Source organism: Alligator mississippiensis, chromosome 3 (assembly GCF_030867095.1).
Source record: "Alligator mississippiensis isolate rAllMis1 chromosome 3, rAllMis1, whole genome shotgun sequence".
Taxonomy (NCBI): domain Eukaryota; kingdom Metazoa; phylum Chordata; order Crocodylia; family Alligatoridae; genus Alligator; species Alligator mississippiensis.
The window spans coordinates 216,278,606-216,296,487 of record NC_081826.1 but is presented as its reverse complement, the minus strand read 5'-3'; the positions used below and the strand labels follow the sequence as shown (position 1 = coordinate 216,296,487).

General features: G+C 42.9%; 1 protein-coding gene across 4 annotated transcripts in view; it reads left to right on the top strand.

Annotated features, from left to right (window-relative positions):
- Positions 1-631: 631 nt before the first annotated feature.
- The window catches only part of PRRC1 (proline rich coiled-coil 1), a 35,155-nt gene continuing 17,904 nt past the window's right edge, over positions 632-17,882 (top strand). The window contains exons 1-6 of one of the 4 annotated variants that reach the window (XM_059724896.1): positions 635-741; positions 4,686-4,768; positions 8,015-8,122; positions 9,194-9,319; positions 12,784-13,191; positions 14,270-14,433. In XM_059724896.1, coding sequence (XP_059580879.1) covers positions 9,214-9,319; positions 12,784-13,191; positions 14,270-14,433 — 678 coding nt within the window. In that variant the 5' untranslated portion in view covers positions 635-741; positions 4,686-4,768; positions 8,015-8,122; positions 9,194-9,213. Of the gene's footprint in view, positions 742-4,613; positions 4,769-8,014; positions 8,123-9,193; positions 9,320-12,783; positions 13,192-14,269; positions 14,434-17,882 lie in introns of all 4 variants that reach the window. The other 3 variants (XM_019478140.2, XM_019478141.2, XM_006276660.4) reach the window with 3 other exon arrangements.

The following is a 17,882-nucleotide window of genomic DNA, read 5'->3' as shown; positions in this document are numbered from 1 at the left end:
ATTTTGAAATGCTTTCTTTTCAGGGGATTATAAATTTCTGCAAAAAAAAAAAAAAAATTGGGGGATACATTGTTGTAATGCTTCTTTTCAAACCAAAAGTTAACATCTTTGAAACTCTAGTCAAATTTTAATTGGACTTGAGTTATGAGTTTGCTTTTTTTTTTTTTTGTACTAATAGGAAAAGCTTCTTTTTTAGAAGTTCATGCTCAACAAATGTGTAGTTCTTTTAAAAAGCATGCTTTTTAACACTTTTACTGTTACTGATCATACATTGTAGAGAGGTCGAAATTATTGTACAAATAGGATAACGATCATACACGTATCAACTCTGGTATAGCCTAACCCAACCCTAACGCAGGGGCTCTATGACTAACATCCGCACGGCCCCAAAGGTGACACCCCCGGCACAACTCGCGCATGCGCCGCGGCGCCCTTGAGCTGCTTAGCAGCGGCCTGCAACCGCTCCTACGCCGCCCACTGTGCAGGCGCGGCCGGCCCCAGCTAAGCTCACAGGAGCGTTCTCCTCAGTTCGCGGCCAGGTCACGTGGATCTCTGCCCTTGCTGGGGGCGGGGGCAGGGCCAGTGCGGCTCCTCCCCCTGCCGGGCGAACGTGGCAGGGGGCGGTGGCGTCCCGCCCCCCCGCCGCGGCCATTTTAGATGCGGGCAGGGAGGGCGGACGCCGGCAGCAGCGCAGCCGGAGCCCCGCCAAGCAACCAGCGGCCCGGAGCCGGCGGCGCCCAGGTGATCAGGGTTGTTGGGGCGGGTCGGCGGTGTACATTGCTGGGCTGCGGGACAGATCCCCGCCCCTTCCTCTTGCCAGGCTGGGCACCACCGCGCCGCCAGCCGGAGACGTGGCAGCCCGACCGTCGGCTGCATGGCGCGTGCGCAGCACCCGCGGGCATCATGGGAGTTGTAGTCCGCGCCGGCGGGAGGGGGTGGTCAGCTCAGGCTTCTGCGAATGTTGGTGGCTCCAGCGCGCGTCGTGGCTGACTGCGCATGCCCGAGCTCGAGGACGCCGGCTGCGTTTGCGAGCCCGTGCTGAAACCCCCGGCGTGACGTCATAAGGGGGGGGTCCCTGTGCGCGTGCAGAGCGCCCCCCCGCGTCAACGTTCGAAGGCGGGTGGTTCTTCACAGTTTAGACTCGCGCTCCGCATAGATTAGTGCCTCACCCACGCACCACACCGCACCGGTTTAGTCTGCAGTCGTTTCTTGACCAGGGTGGGAATATTAGAGCCTTTCTTCTGTTGCCAGGCAGTTGGAAAGCCCTCGCAGGACAGCCTTTATTTAGTGCTGGGGCTTATTCTGAAACCTCTGGGTTTATGCGGGGAATTGTTTGCACAGCTCATGGGACTAACGTGGCATCCCCCCGCAGCACCCCTGAAAGGCTGCTGAGGTGCTGCGCATGGAAGTCTTTGGCTTAACACATCAGCCAGGGATGGTTTTGCTCACAAGTCCTGGGATCACGGTCTGGTTAGGTCTGAAGGGACATCACAAGGTCACAACTAGTCCGACCCCTTGGATTAAGTGCATAAACTGCTGCTAATAGGATAGCTGTGGCAGCCCTGGGAGCCAAGTCCTCTCTAAGTACATGATGCCGGCAGCAACTTGAATAGATGCTGCTTGCTTCACTGCCTCTTTTGCAGCATGGTCCCGTGTCTGACTGATCTAGTAGGATCACAGGAGAGGAGGGCTGGAAGGGGTCTCAGGAGGTTGCATGTAGTCCAGCCTCTGCTTGAGGCAGGGTCAATCCCTGACTAAACCACTCTAGCCAAATGTCCATCCAACCCGTTCTTGAAACTTTCCGGTGATGGAGATTACACAGTCTCTAGGCAGCCTGTCCCAATGTTTGACCATCCTTACAGTCAGGAAGTTCCTCTAAATCTCCAACTTAAATTTCCCCTGCTGCAACTTGAGGCCATGGCTCCTAGTTCTGGTCCCCTACAGCTACAGAGGAAAAACCTCTCTCTGTCCTTTTTTATAATCAGGTATTTTGAAGACTTATCAAATACCCACTCAGTTGTCTGTTCTCCAGGCTCAGGAGGCCTGATTCACAGATGCTAGGGTTGGAAGGGACCTCAACAGATCATCGAGTCCGACCTCCTGCCCTGGGCAGGAAAGAGTGCTGGGGTCAGATGACCCCAGCCAGATGCCTATCCAGCCTTCTCTTAAAGACCCCTAAGGTAGGGGAGAGCACCACCTCCCTTGGAAGCCCATTCCAAATATTGGCCACCCTTACCATGAAGAAGTTTTTCCTGATATCTAGCCTAAACCTACTCTCTGTCGGTTTGTGACCATTGTTATTTGGTACCCCAAGAGGTGCCCTGGTGAACAGAGCTCTCCGATCCCTTGCTGCATCCTTCTAATTAATTTGTAGGTGACCACAAGATCACCCCTTGGCCTTCTCTTGTGGAGGCTGAAGAGGCCCAGGTCCCTCGGTCTGTCCTCATAGGGCTTGTCCTGTAAGCCCCTGCCTGTAGAAGTGGCCCTCCTCTGAACCGTCTTGAGTCTGTCAACATTCTTCTTGAAGAAAGGTGCCCAAAACTGGACGCAGTACTCCAAATGCGGTCTGACCAATGTCGCAAAGAGAGGAAGTATCACCTCCTTGGGTCTATTTGTCATGCATCTGCTGATGCACGATAAAGTGTGGTTAGCTTTGGTGATGATTTTGTCATGCTGACGACTCATGTTCATCTTGGAGTTCACTATGACTCCAAGATCCCTTTCCGCTTCTGTGTTTCTGAGAGGGTCACTTCGCAGCTGGTAGGTGTGCTGGATATTTTTGCACCGTGGGTGCAGCACTCTGCACTTTTCCTTGTTGTACTGCATCCTATTGTGTCCTGCCCACTTTTCTAACCTGTCCAGGTCCGTCTGCAATCGTTCCTTACCCTCTGGAGTGTGCATTTCACACCACAATTTAGTATCATCCGCAAACTTGAACAGAGTACACGTCACACCCACATCCAAGTCACTGATGAAGATATTGAAGAGTATAGGTCCAAGGACCGAACCCTGCGGGGACCCCACTACTCGCATCCTTCCAGGTCAATACCGACCCATCTACTACCACTCCCTGGGTGTGGCCGATAAGCCAATTTGCCACCCACTGGACTGTGTAAACATCTATATCACAGCCTCTTAATTTATTTATGAGAATGAGATGAGATACCGTATTGAAGGCTTTGCTAAAATCCAAGAAAATGACATCTACCTCTACTCCTGCATCTAAGCATTTTGTGACCCTGTTATAAAAGGAAACCAGATTGGTCAGGCATGATCTACCTGATACGAATCCATCCTGGTTGCCCTGCTGCATTATTTTTCCCTCTGGACTCCCACAGATATGATCCTTCATAATCTTTTCAAAGACCTTTCCAAGGGTGGAGGTGAGACTAACTGACCTGTAATTACTCGGCTCCTCCTTCCTCCCCTTCTTGAAAATAGGGACCACACTGGCCCTTTTCCAGTCCTCCGGGACCTGACCAGAGCACCACAAGTGCTCAAACAGCCGTGCCAGTGGTTCTGCTATGACACTGGCCAATTCCTTCAGTACCCTCAGGTACAGCTCATCCGGGCTTGCTGACTTGAACACAGCCAGTCCATCCAGGTGACTGCACCAAGTCAGCGTCGACAGTTGTGGGATTCTTTCAGACTTTCCTCAGCAGTCTTGCTTCCCAGGCTTCTAATCGCTTTTGTTGCTCTTTGCTGATCTCTTTCCGATCTGTCCATGTCTTTAATGAAGTGGGGGAACCAAAACTAGATGAGATTTGGAGAGAAAATGGTAATGCTACTGCCCCTATTATCTCTTTGCTCAGTGGTTGGGGTATTTGTTCAGGAAGTGTTAGCCTGCTTTCCAAGTCGGGCTGCTGCTTCCTCCTGGCTACAGACTTCTGGAATTGAGGCATTCACTTTTTGTTTATTTAGCCCGAAGTGCGTTTGCTGAAGCTTCTGCTAAAAATTGAAGGTTTGGAACTTGAAGTACAATTGGTGCACGGATTTCACTGAGACTTATGCAAGACTCTTATGGCCTTATTCAGTGCATGGTGTCTGATAAAATATGCTGCTTATTAGATTTATATCCTACCCTATCCAGACAGCTGTGGCTCTGCAAAGAGCAAGCACAGGACTGACAATGGAAAGACTGTTTGAGTTTCTTCTCTCTTTCAATACTCTTTAGGGGTTTGGACAGTTTAGTACTCAGTCATTCAACTGACTCTGTGGAAATGGTTTCTTTATGCATATGTGGAGCACTGTAGAGTAATGGAGCTGTGAGGATCTTTCTATGCAGCAGGCTTCAGGATCTGTGCCTCCTTTTCATTCTCTTCAGTTGTAGATTGGAGCCAATCCCTCTCGTGTAGCTTGTCCAGGTGGTTTTTGAAAATTAAGTAATAGTACCCAGACTTTTGCATAAGATGTCACTTCTGTCACTTCTTTGCTTAAGCAGGCTGACATCACGCCACTTCTGACAACAGCTGTCTCTCATTGATTTTTTTTTTTTTTTTCCCTGGAATTTTTTCTGGACTTTTTCTGTGTTTCTTGCTACTGCTTTTTTTTTTTTTTTTTTTTTTTAATCCTTTCTTCTTTGCTTTTCTCCAAGTAATATTTTTTTGTTGCAGATTTTTCTACGATTCATCAGGTGTGTGTTGCTGAGAGCATGCCCAGCAACATATGCCTCCTTTGTTATCCAGGCCTGAGTGTGATGAGGGAACAAAAGAAAAAGCTTGAAGTGGCAGAGGGATTCTAGGCCCTGAACCCCAATGACACTGCTCTTGTGAGTGAGGGTTTTTTACCACTTTATCTAACTCTGCTTAAAAAACCTGACTGTACTAGGGCTCCAATTTTTTAGTGAGAGATTCTTAGGATTCTTAAGAGTACACAATGCCAGAGAGAAAAGCGTTAGTAATACATTACTTCTTACAGAGATACTTTTACCTATTTTCTATGTACCTTCTTCTAATGTGAGTATGCAGAATGCATTTAAGACTCGTCTTATAACCAGCACTGGCAATTTTCATGAAGTGAACTCATAGTTGCTGACCACTAGATGGAAGCAGTGCTACGAGTTTTGGGTTAGTTGCACAGAATGTGTCTCTTGAACTTTGTACTTTTTGCATTTGGTTGGAACGAGGGGTGGCCTTGTTTGTGTTTTTGTTTTGTTAAGTGAGGTTTGTTTTAGTAAGATTAGCTGTATAGTTGGAAAGAGGTGTTAGACAAGCCAAAAACACAGTGACTTTTCATTTACAAAATGAAGTTAAACAAAAGCCATGGTCTTTACCTGGGATTCAGTTTAGGCTGTCAGACCCTCCAGACCTAAGGAAAGGCACTCCAGCTGCTGACAGACACGAAGGGAAAAATAAGCGCTTTATTGGAAGGAGCAGTGCGCTAGTTCAACCTGGCTCTGCAGCGTCTGTTTAGATTGGGTGCTTCAATGGTGCTTTTGGGTGCTTTTATCTAATAGCTAATTCAATCAGCTATTGGATAAAAGCACCAAAAAGCCCCATTAAAGTGACTGATTTATACAGACATTGGGCGACCCCGGTCCAACTAATGCACACTTTTAAGCATGTGCTGGGTTTGCTGTGGGAGTGTGCAGAGTTTAAAGTAAACACTGAGCTATCAAGGATGCAGCAGTGCTACAGCCTTGCTATTAACTTATTTTGTTACATTTCCTTTGTAGCTATGGCAAAATCCTGGAGCCAGGCACTTTTATTCATTTAAGTGAAGTAAAGCAGCAATAGGTGTCCAGAAGCATTATCTAGGGTACAGTTTTCTCAATTGCACTGACCACTGGATAATCCATGTTTTTTTAGTTCCTTGCAAGTAAACAGATACAATATCACAGTTCATTGTTGATTTATTTGGACAGATGACACCTTTATTTGTAGTAAACAATATTATGCAGTATGTCTTCTCCTTAGAGGGAGAGCCTCATTATGGCTGTCTTATAAGCATGTCTAAGTAAACCTTTGCTGCGAAGCAGAGTTTAAACTTTAAGGGATACTTGCTTTGAATCATGGGCTTGTGGATTGGAAAAGTGAGAATGAAGTTTTTCTGTAGACAAAGCACTTTAGAAAAAGTGAAGATAGGCTGAATGGACAAAAGCATATTGGGATCTGAGCCAGTTGAGGTGAAGTGTTTGTAGCCTGGTCCCAATAACATTTGGAGTAACACTTGAACCACTAGGTTTTTTTTTTACCCCCTTTAATTTATCAAAAATGATCTTGCTGTTGAGGTTCAGTGGTAGACTCCTTGTCTGCCATGTGGGGGACCCTGAGTTTGATTCCCAGGCACATGCATAACAACAGCCATTGAGGCACCAAATGTCCAGACTCGGTCTGGTCTTTGGATTCTATCTCAATGGTTTAAAGTGGGGTTGGACAGTTTTAGGAGCCTCCACTCCACTCCACTCCATAATCCTGCCCAGGCTTATGCATCAAAGGTCCTGGTGACCTTCACACATACACCGTGATTCAGAAGGATCAGTGGTTGCCTACTGCTACCAGAAATGACTGGATTTGGGAGCCTACCACGGCTTGAGGGACTTAAAAGTTTGCTGTAGCTTTGGGTGTACATGCTGTTTATAATACTGGACATTTTATGAAAAGGAAGGCTTCAGCTCTCAATTACTTTCTTCTGTCCTCTCCATTTGTCCTTTACAGTAATATATTTTGTTTTTTTCTCTACTGCCTTGCTCCTTGCATGTTTACACACATGCAAATAGCATGTAAACACAAACAGTAGATTAAATTAGTGGAAAATGTTGCACATGTAGTATGTTTTACCAGTAGCATTGCTAAATTATGACTTTATAGAACACCTCCTGGTATTGAGTGGGTGTCTAAGTTTCTCAGGAAGTTATGACTTTTTGCCTTGAAGCTCAAGTTTCCCTCATTCAGAATGGCATAAAGTAACACAGGGGAGCACTACAGTTACTGGGTGTGGGGAATAGTTTGCTAGTCAAAAAAAATGTGAAGGGTAGGAAACAGAAGGGAGCCATAGCAACATATGGGTGCAGACTGTGGCAGCATAGAAGGGGAGAGAACTGGAACAGGGAGGAGATGGATACAGGCTAGCAATGAGGGTGGGTTGGAGAGGGATAGAATATTGCCCAAATATATGAGCACTAAGAGAATGTAAGGAGACTTCCTCCCTTCACACCATGTAGCCCATGAGGAGAAAATCACTTCAAGTTGAAAACTTTAAAAAATTTTCTTGAGTACTTCTAAGCATTGTTGAGCCTCTGGGGGGCAGACTTAAAATCCCAGGATAGTTTTAGTTAATAATTTTAAAGCTTTGATTTTATATTTTAGCTCTTTTTTTAAAACAGGTATGGTTGACAGTTCTGTACTTGCAGGAGCCTCGAGTGTAAAAGTTAAATGCTACAATACTGTACATACAAAGCAGTTGAGTCAGGGTCACAGAATTCTGTTGCGAGTTTCCCACTTATTCCTTGTTCTCTGGATTGTACGACACACCTACTTTTCCCTTTTTTGCCTTCAATTTGATGATTAGAATGTGTGAACCCTTTTCAGAATTAATTCAGTAACTATATAGACAAGCACTTTACATGGAACGCAACTTTTTGCTAACATGGAAAGAACATGTCACTTTGTAAGCGGAGGTCTTTTTATAGGTGTAGGTATTATTCTTCTCCAGGAAGAGCTCTAAGCCCTTCCCAGCTGCCTTGTTAGAGGAGTATGTTGGCAGAGCTAAATAGCTTCTGATGCAATGGATATTGTGGAAAATGCTTATCAAAACTACATATTTGCCATATATATATATATATATATATATATAATTAGTTCATATGGGATTTGCATTTCATTACAATTCCCTTAGGAAATGTTTTTCCAGTCAGCTAATTATTGCTGTGTGGTTTACCCAACTTATGCAAAGACAGGTTTGTTCATTTTTTTTTAAGGTTACCTGTATGCTATAGAATGCAAATCGGAAATGTACGAACATCCTTTTCCTGGTCCTCTTGATTAATCAAGGATCTCATTTTGTTTTTCTGAAGGCTGTTAGAATGGTGAGACGCTCCTGTTACACTGATGCTGGCAGTGAAAGAAGGCCTGCAGTTTTCTTTCAGTATGGATCTCTGCTGTTCTCTTACTAGATTATTAAGGTAGTTAGGCCTCAGAGGACTTGTCTATGTAAGAAAATTTGAATTAGACTAGCAAAATCAGTATGAAAACCATCCGTTTACACCAAGGTTAACTCCCTTGTGGAAATACAGCAAAACTGGTCTAATTTTTGCTTAAACTAATGCAGCAAATCATTTCAAGTGTGTGGTGGTGTGCTTGTTTGAAACCAGTTAAAAAAACCTGTGGATTTGTATTTAAGTAACTAAATAAATTGAAAAATCCATGTAGTTCATTGTTACAGAACATAAGTTCTCTAACAAAGGCACAATACAATAGTCTGTCTTACTCTAGTTTTCTAGCTAACCACATAAGGGAGTGACGTACTTAGCACTGCATATGACCACTTTTTGACTCCTTCGTCTGAATCATCAGGTACCCATATACAGCAAAAGTCTGGAGCAAGTTTTGCACGCTCATCTGTGGTGCTATAGCAAGGCACCTCTGCCACTATGACCCTCTAAGATAGAGAAGTCAAGGTACAAAGGTTTTGTTCCCCACCATGTCCTTAATGTGTATGTGGGGGGTTTTGGAGGGGAGGGATGGAGAGTTGACCTTAAACAAGTCACTAAGGCTACATTTTTTTTTCAGAGCTGCTGAGCACTATAGCTTCTGTTGAAATGAATACCTTGTGATATGCAGAAATGTTTGGGAAATGAGTGCTCAATTTGAATCCTTTAGTTTAGTTTATCTTATGATAAAAAGTTACCATATGTGGACTTGGGAAGATTTGCTTAATTTTTCAAAAATGTTTTGGTATCCTTGGATGAACAGTGTTGCATACATGAACTAGTGCAATAAGGATTTTAGAGAAAGGTGTCAAAATGTTGTCTCAATAGTACAAGTTAGGGAAGTAGCATTCTACTGAAAAAGGAAGGTAAGTGGAGCTGATGCAGACTGGGTAAACTAAGGCTGTTCAAATCTCATTTTTATAGCTGGAATTGGAAGTAGCGGGTCCTGAGTTTGGGGTCCTAGATCAGAAGTATGACTATATTTTTGTATTTTGAAATGTTTTGATATTCCATTTCTTAATATAGATTTTTCTTTCTCTGCAGCTTGGTGTAGCTGAAGGAAAATGATGGAAGAGAGTGGAATAGAGACGACTCCACCCGGCACTCCCCCACCAAACACAGCAGGGGCTGCTGCTGCCTCAGTTGCTACCAGCACACCTGTCTCATTAGGTATAAGTGGTTCCTAAGCAACTGGGTTCTGTTTGTCCATGTGTTTTTGAAGCAGAGCAATTTGTCCAAGTGAAAGTAATGTTGCAATCAATATAATTACTGCATGCTTTTCCACACTAATTTGAAGAACTTAATTTGATCTTTTTTTAAAGTGTGCTCCTTAACTTGCAGACTCTTTTAAGCATATGAGGGTTTTTTTGCACACAAAGTTGTATATGGAAGTTGTATTTTTTAAGGGATATGGGGCAGTATGTGGTGAAGAGATGTGGAGAGAGAAGCTAACCATAAAAGAAAAAAAGTGCCCCATACTTATTGCAGGGAGTAATAATAAAGTTGGATAGTACTATAGATAATCTACAGGTTTTTCATGATTGCATGGGAAAAGTAAAGCACTTGGTTTGACATTCAACCCTCCCCACCTCTCAATGTGTTCATTTTATCCTGTAGGCCAGTTTTTTCCCCCTGTTTTTGACTCCAATGATTTTGCTGTTTCCAGTTACATTTGTGAATTTTCACTGAGAATTTGATTTTGCAGTCATTATTTGCAGTCGAGTTTCCTTTTCTATTGCTTTTTGGCTTCAAAGAAGTATAACAATTACATTTCTAATAGGAATAAGTACAATCAATATGATTTTGACTTTAAGGGATCAGTGTGGGAAGTTTAAAAAGGACCCCTTTTTGTAGACAAGGTTCTTTGGGTGAATCTGATATCTTTTATTAGACCAACTTAAATAGTTAGAAAAAAAATTTAGCAAGCTTTTGGGTTTAAAAACCCTTAGTCAGGCTGAGAGACACTCTAAATAGCAATTTGAGTTGTAGCTCATGAAATAGTTATGTTGCAGCCCTGCTTAAGCTCCTCCTTCTGGACAGTCACCAAGTTCCTGTGTTCTGGCCTCGCATGTTAGGCCCAGGTGCATTAGAGCTTTCATGAGTCTGATCAGAGTCCACGTATGGTCTGTCTCTCTTTCAAGGTGCACACTCAGGATGCAGACTCTTGCATCCCATTTCAAAATCCAAGACTGTGGCCAAGGATCTGAGGCTACCGTGATTCTTCCAGATTCCTCAGTTACTAAAGCACACTTTTCCAAAGCTGCTACTTCGAGGGTATTCTTTCTTACACTTTACTTTGGTTACCACATCTGTGAAGAGGTAAACAGGTATAGGTTACATACGGTCATTTTGTTTCTACTGGGAGAACTATCAGTTTTCAAGTAGAACCTACAGTAAAAGCTCCATTAACCAGCACCTTACAAGCTGGCATGTTCTATTAACTGGCATGCCAGCTTGTAAGGTAAAGTGAAACCAGAAGTGCCCACCGTGGCACTTCTGGTTTCTCCAAGCCCCCACGGCCCAGGGCAAAGCCACCTGTGCAGGGCCCATCACCCTGTCCCACGGGGCCTGCAGGCCCCAGACACGGCGGGAGAAGCAGTGGCCCAAACAGGCAAGGACACCTGTTAGGGCAGCTCAGTTAACTGGCTTATTTTGTTATCCGGCATCCCCTGGGGGTTGTCGGATAACAGAGCTTTTACTGTATATATGTACGAGGTTTTTTTTTTTGTATGAGGAGGAGGCAGTGGCTACTGAGGGGGCAGGCTCTGCACTGCCCCTTCCCCTCCTCCATGGGCAGCACTACTGGAGCAGAGCCCATGGTTGTGGGGTGGGGTGTGGAAGGATGTGAGGTGCAGGTGTGGGGCACCCCACCCTGCTGCCCTCTTCCTGGGGCTCCACGGCCCAGTGGGCAGAACTTGGTGCGGGAGAGAGGGAGCGGTGTGCTACCATGGCTGCCAAGCTGAGGCGATCCTTGCTCAGCCAGCAACAGCATGGGCACAACTCCATGCTTCTGCCATGACTCACTTTGGCAGCCCTGGTGTTGTGGCACTCACTCCCACAATGGGTCCTACCTGCTGGGCCACAGAGGCGGCTCTTGTCCAGAGCTGGGCCAGTCCAGTTGCAGCCCTGCATCCTGCCGTGGGTGCCAAAATCCTAGGGGACACTTATGACCCCATCCACTGATGTTGCAACCACATTTGGGGTTGCAACCCACTGTTTGGGAACTGCTACTATACACAGTCTTTACTCATAACAAAACAAAGTTACAGAACAGAGATTTAGCAGATACCCCAGTGCCGTGACTTCATCTGTCCTCTGTAAGTCTGTAGGGGTTCACCTGCTCTCGTAAGTGGCATTCTTGCTTGTCTCTTTAGGCTCATGCTGCCAGCTCTCCTGGTGGAAGCAGGTGTGGTTGTGAAATTGTAGGGACTTGAGTGGCCCCCTACCTTTTATAAATGTCTTATCTGTTTTCCTATGACTTCTGCCCTAATCGGACTTGGAGTCTTCCACCAAGTGATTTGGTTACTTGATTTTTCAGCCCACTTTAAAGGACCATTATTTTTGATTGGGTCAGCTCTTTGTCTAAGGGAACTTATATCTTAATGAAAGTACAATAAGGAATAGAAATGAGGACATATTCTTGCACTTTACAAAGAGCTAACAGTCTGCAGCACATAATGGTGGTGTGATTGCCTATTTTTCTTGTATAATTGGAGCGCTAACATTAAGGTACAAAAGTTGTTTGTGTTTACTTTTGCTGGATTTTTTTTTTCCAATTGAAATGGTGGTCAAACATAAGTTTTTCAGTTCTATGCAGACAGATCCTCAGAAAAAGATACCTGATACTGTGAGAAATTCATATATTTCTTAATTCTTTATCTTGTGTAATTATACTTTATTAAGGTAATCCTTTTTTATTTGACTTTCTTTTTGTTGCTTTTTTGGTTGTTTGCATATTATAGGTACCCATGTTTCAAAAATTTTATGTCAGTCCTAGACAGTCATACTACTGAAATGCAACAGCTACTGAGGTGAAATGCAGTACTACTGTACACCATAAGAGTTTAGTTCAGGAATCATAGCGGTATATATCATCTCTGTCTAAATTCATGTGAAATCAAAGTAAGGAAAAAAGTGTAATTATTTATTTTGGCTGTGCACTGGAGAAAACTGAAAATTTTTATGCAAACTTTCATATCAGATGCATACTTTTTTTCCCTGCAAATGCACACTTCTTTCTGACAGTGCAGTTCCCCTTAATGCTGGAGTGTTGAGTCAAGGGTAACTCAAAAGTGTGTCACCTGCTGAACTGGCAGCAACTGACTCCTGTTTCGGAAGTTTCCCTTTAAGTATTTTTCTTCTGCTGTACTTTTGCTTATGACAAATGGAGGTAGTAGGGGGGGACAAAGTGAGAGATCATTTGGCAGTAGACGGTCACACAAAGTGACTGGAATTGTTACTACATACAGCTTTGTGTTGAACTCAGAAATGCATTTATTTTGGGGGGAGTAAACTAGAGTAAACTTTGACATATTTTATTCAGATATATCTAAGGAGTTTTAAAGTACCACCTTCTAAAGTGCTTCTCTCTTTCTTCCCCCCTCCCCCAACCCTCTGCCCTTTTCCTTCCCTAGCTTTATCCAGTCCCGTCATTTCATCAAATATATCCTCTCTCCCATCTTTGCCTCCTGCAACATTCTCCACGCTCAACCCCCACCCTGTGCCTTCACATCCTCCTATGATGTCTTCAGCTCCTTTGCCATTTGTGCCTTCTACAGTGGTTTCTACTCTTGCTCCATCTTTAACTTCTGTTCCACCTCCGATTACTCCTTCAGATGCTGCAACTTTTAGTAGCTCCATGTCTAATTTCTCAGCACCCCCTCCACTATCTGGTACTCCAGGCTCCAGCCTTTCCGCACCTCCTGTGGGTCCCCCCATTTCAGGATTTTCTGCTACTTCAACATATGATATTACCAGAGGTCATGCTGGGCGAGCCCCACAGAGCCCATTGATGCCAACCTTTTCTGCACCTACAGGCACAGGTAATATTTTATTTCATTCTATCTTAGTGGGGTATGTTTATCTCAGTGGTGACTTTGTAACTGAAAAGATTATGGGGTGCAGCTGGAGTTAGAGCCCTGCAGGGAAATACTGACTTGTGTGTTGTACCAGCTACATGTAGTTAGTTCAAGGGAAATGGAAGTAATTTTGTGAGTAAAGAAGTCATGGTTTAGGACAGGGATGTCATCTTAAGGAGACCCTATGAAGAACAAATCTCAGAAAAATCTTGACAGTTAAGACTGTTGTTGATTTAGGAAGCCAAACTGTGCTGTACTCTTATGTATGTAGACGTTGCTTAGAGCAGGGTGGAAATTTCACTATTGTATAATGATAGTATGGCAAAACATATTTTGACTTAATAAATTACACTCTAGTCCAGTAGACTACAAAATTATTGCTGGTCTGGTTGAGAGCTGGCTGGTCAAATGATTCTGGCTTCAAGTTTCTTATTTTCAGATATTAAATTGCATGAAGATTAGCTAAAAATAAGTAGATTTCCATTTGAGCAATTACCCAAGTTCCTTAAGGGATATTCCTGGGTGTTTTTTTTTTTCCCCCTGCCCCTCTTCAGTGAAATGGAAAGTAGGTTACACAGTTTATACTGGGTCAAGCCATGACCAATAGTATATATCTGTTATTAAGAAGAGATCTGTAAATATTTGAATATACCAGTCAATTGTGTCATGTAAAATAAAAATAACTCTGGACTAAGGCTGGTGACTGAAAAACTGTTGAAAGTAGTAAATGGATAACTGGCTTGTATCTATATTTTTCTGTGAATTGAGTCAGTGTGTTTGGTTGTTGTTTTTTGTTTAACTATAGTCATTCATTGTATGTTGTTACTATTCAACAGTCAGGATTAAGAAGGCATTCTTATTCTTTACTTTCATTTTAAATGTTATATAATCAGCTTCCAGGTCAGATATAAGCAGGTAAATCAAGTAGCCTTTAACATATGGCACTGTTCCTTGAAGGTCCCAGAATACTATTGTTCCTGCCTATTTTCCTCCTATGAATGTTCGCAATGTGGTGTTTGAATGTTTTGTTTTTGTTCATCAGGTGTTTTGGCAAGTCCTGTTACTCAGCCAGCAACTTTTACACCACTTCTGGGTTCTGGGACTGGCAGTGGGTCTGCAATTACTTTCCCAGAGGAGCATGAAGACCCCAGAGTGGCTGACATGCAGGGTGGAGCATCTGCTGGAGGACTGTGGGGCTTTATAAAGGCAATTTTTTCCTTTTTTCCTATCCTTTCTTGAGAGATCTCACCTTTCACAGGTTCCTTGAGTATGTATCAATGTAGATCCCGCTGCAGGGGTACCTATACTTCATGTATTCAAGAGTTCTTGAGAAGCAGGCCCTGAGGCTATACACTTGCCTTCTGTCTCTTTGTTCTTTCATACAAGGGCATAAAAGGTTGGAGCATCTGTGATTTACTTGGTTTCCTCTTACTGCTCATGGCAACTAGAGAGAACTTGGTGAGCTTGAGCCATTGTTCTTAGATCTGGCTAATTTGACTTACCTGGACCAAAGTGTATTATATTCCGTTACCCCTATACAGCAGTTTTGTATAGGGCTTTTCAGTGTGGCAAATGTCTATCCTGTAAGTTTTCTATTTGTCCTCCAAAGACAGATTAACGAAGTCTCTTCTGCCTAGAGAAGTTATATAGTCTGAGGAAGTGTTCTTTATGTTTGCCCTTCTTTGCTAGAATATTCTAGTTACAAAGAATGAGGCTGAAATTCCATTTTTTTGAAACCAGTTTCTGAAGATCCCTTTTACCACAAGGAAGTTAGTTATACTGGTGGACAAGCTGTCATCATCTAGTGTCCTTTTGAGTAAACAGCAAAGATCAGACTAATGTAGAAAAGATGCAGCCAAGGAAAGATTTAGCTTTGCATCTGGCACTGAAACTTACACCACCAAGTCCAGAAAGCACAGTGCTTGAGAAGCAGTTGTTGAGGATTGCTACAACTCTGGAGATTCTGAGAAACCCCACATCTTTTCAGCCATTGGTATTCAGCGTACAGTTCGTTTTGATGACATCAGGGTGTATGTGCCTGGGACATTTAGGCCACGTGTCTTGCATTTTTCATGATATTACATGTCAAAATTGACACAAAGCCCTTGCAACTATGGCTGAGGTCTGAATGTTCCATGTTTGGATATCGCATGAAAAGAACAATCATAACTCTGCCTCAGGTCACAGAAGAGCTTGTTTGGTGGCTAGACTTGTCAAAATCAGGAAAGTGGAGCCATTCTTCTTGATGACTCCTATTACTGAGGCATCAGCAATAGGCTGGGACACCCACCTAAACCATCAGCAACTCAAAGGTGCTTGACCTCAGAACAGTATGAAACCTGTGAACATCACAGGGCTGAGGGCCATTCAACTAGTCTTTGTAATGTTACTGACAACGCTTCTGCAGTGTGTTGTGTCAGGGGTATCAAACATATGGCCCATGGAGGCGGGCCATCTAACACGGTGTTTCCAAACCTTTTCCAGTCCAAGGCGCACTTACATTAATAAACGTTTTCTGTGGCACACCTGTCAAGACATACCCCATCCCTGTACTTATGAGCTCATTGTAGCTCATTGCTGTGGCAAATTTGCACAGCACACCTGTTCATTTCTAATGACACTGCATTGTGCCATGGCACACTGGTTAGGAAACACTGATCTAACAGATGGGGCTTCTCATTGTGGCTGACAGAGCTGCTGTATTCTTGTGGACAGTACCCAGTAGGTTAATACAGTTGCCCCTAGATGTAGGTACCTTTTGACACTCCCCCACCCTCCTCCTTTATCTGGCCTCAAATTTACTATTTTAGGTCATGATTAGCAACAAAAATCAGTAGCAGTCAATGATAGGGGTGAGCAGCAGCAGTGGTGTTAAGCCTTTTGGATACCATGATTTGATTTTAACAAACACCAAGATACACTCCACCAGGGCAGAAGTATCCTATTCACATGCTTCAAAAATGATACTTGAGAAATGATTAAGTTAACTGTGTTGCATAGAAATTAATCCTTGTTAATTATACATTTGATGTGGCATCCAGGTTGGATGTCAAGTTTGGGAGAACAGTGCTGTTTTTGCTGTTACAGCTGGAACTTCAGTCCTGTTCTCTAGAAGGAAAACTGCTTGCCAGATGTCTGTAGTGGGATGCATACTGACACCTATTTGAAGAGGAAAGTGAGTTACCCTTTGGTAACTAGGATCATTGCATGTGGTCCCTTAGCATTGCTCTCAGCTATCCCAGTTTCATAACCATCAAATTCATGGCTATTTCACTTTAGAGATTTTCTCCTAAACATCTTACCACCTCAGCTATGAGATTATATAGAACACATGTATATTTTGTGAAAAGGCAGCAGTTTAAAATACCTTATCATGTTAATTCCTCTGTTTGGTTTATAATTTTAAATATTGTGTAAACAAGCAAACAACATGCTTCATACAAAGGGAAAATGTGCTATAAGATGCTTATCTTTCACCAAAACAAATTTAGGCATGTAAATTTCTAAAGCTGGACTTAAAACTGTTTGTTCTGTTAATTTTTTTAATGAGGCCATGTGAAATATTACTCTAAAGTAGTGTTACAGGGATGCCCCTGGTGTCTTCACTCCTTTCCCCCATAAACTTGACCAAGTTTGATTATATTCTTGTTGAACGACATTGGCACTTTGTAAGAACTTTGGAATGCTATTTACATTCACATTGATTCCAGTTTTAAATGCAGAAGAAAGCGGCTCCACCTATGATTTGGTAGAGGAATGTAGGGCCTGTGCCAGTATTGTCTGGAGACTACATATAAATAGAGGACTTTCAGCTCTATTGCTTCAGAAAACATCAGTAATGAACCATTAAAAAATAAAGCCCATTGTGATTTTAAGATTCTTTTTCAAAAAGAGATCCTCCTTCATAGCATTCTTTTGAACACTTCAGGTAGCCTGGTTTCATAGTATGACAGCATTCAATAGTTAATGCTGGAAACCTAGGCATAAATTCAACCCTAACTTTTCTGGACCAAGGATACTGGTAGTGCATTAGCTTTAACAGGCAGTGCTTTTGTTTTTTGAGAGAGAGGTTATTTAATACACATTTTGTTAGGACCCTTGAATAGTAAGACAGTAGTGAAGTATTAGTGACAAAATCAGAGCAGATAGTATGATTCTTCAGTTAGGGTGCAATGAAAGTGAGATCTCTTATTTGTGGTAGAAGGGAATGAGAAGAAAAGAAAATCAGAGGATTTTATACATGGGCTTGTGTGTCTTCATAAGTACACATGAGGGTCCTCAGCCAAGGAACTACCAATCCAGTCTCTGCATTCTTCTCATGTTGTTGTCTCAGATTGCTTTAGAAGTTATATTTTGCACACACTTTCTAAATGTTAGTGGGATTTTTGATGTTTTTTCAGCTGAGGAGTTTTCATGCTTAAGTATCTACATAAATGTTAAGCTCAGGCCTTTGTTAATCTCTTTTCTGTGAGCACATCAACACCAAAAAAGTAGTCTTAACCAATGCAACCTTTTAATTAAATTTCTATAATTCAGAGCTTGAAATCTTTTAACTGAACTTTATTGGGTTTGTCATTTGAAGTCAATAGGACTTGTGCTACTAAGTCACTTAGGTGTTTCTGAAAACCCCACCCTTTGTTGCTTAAATATAGACA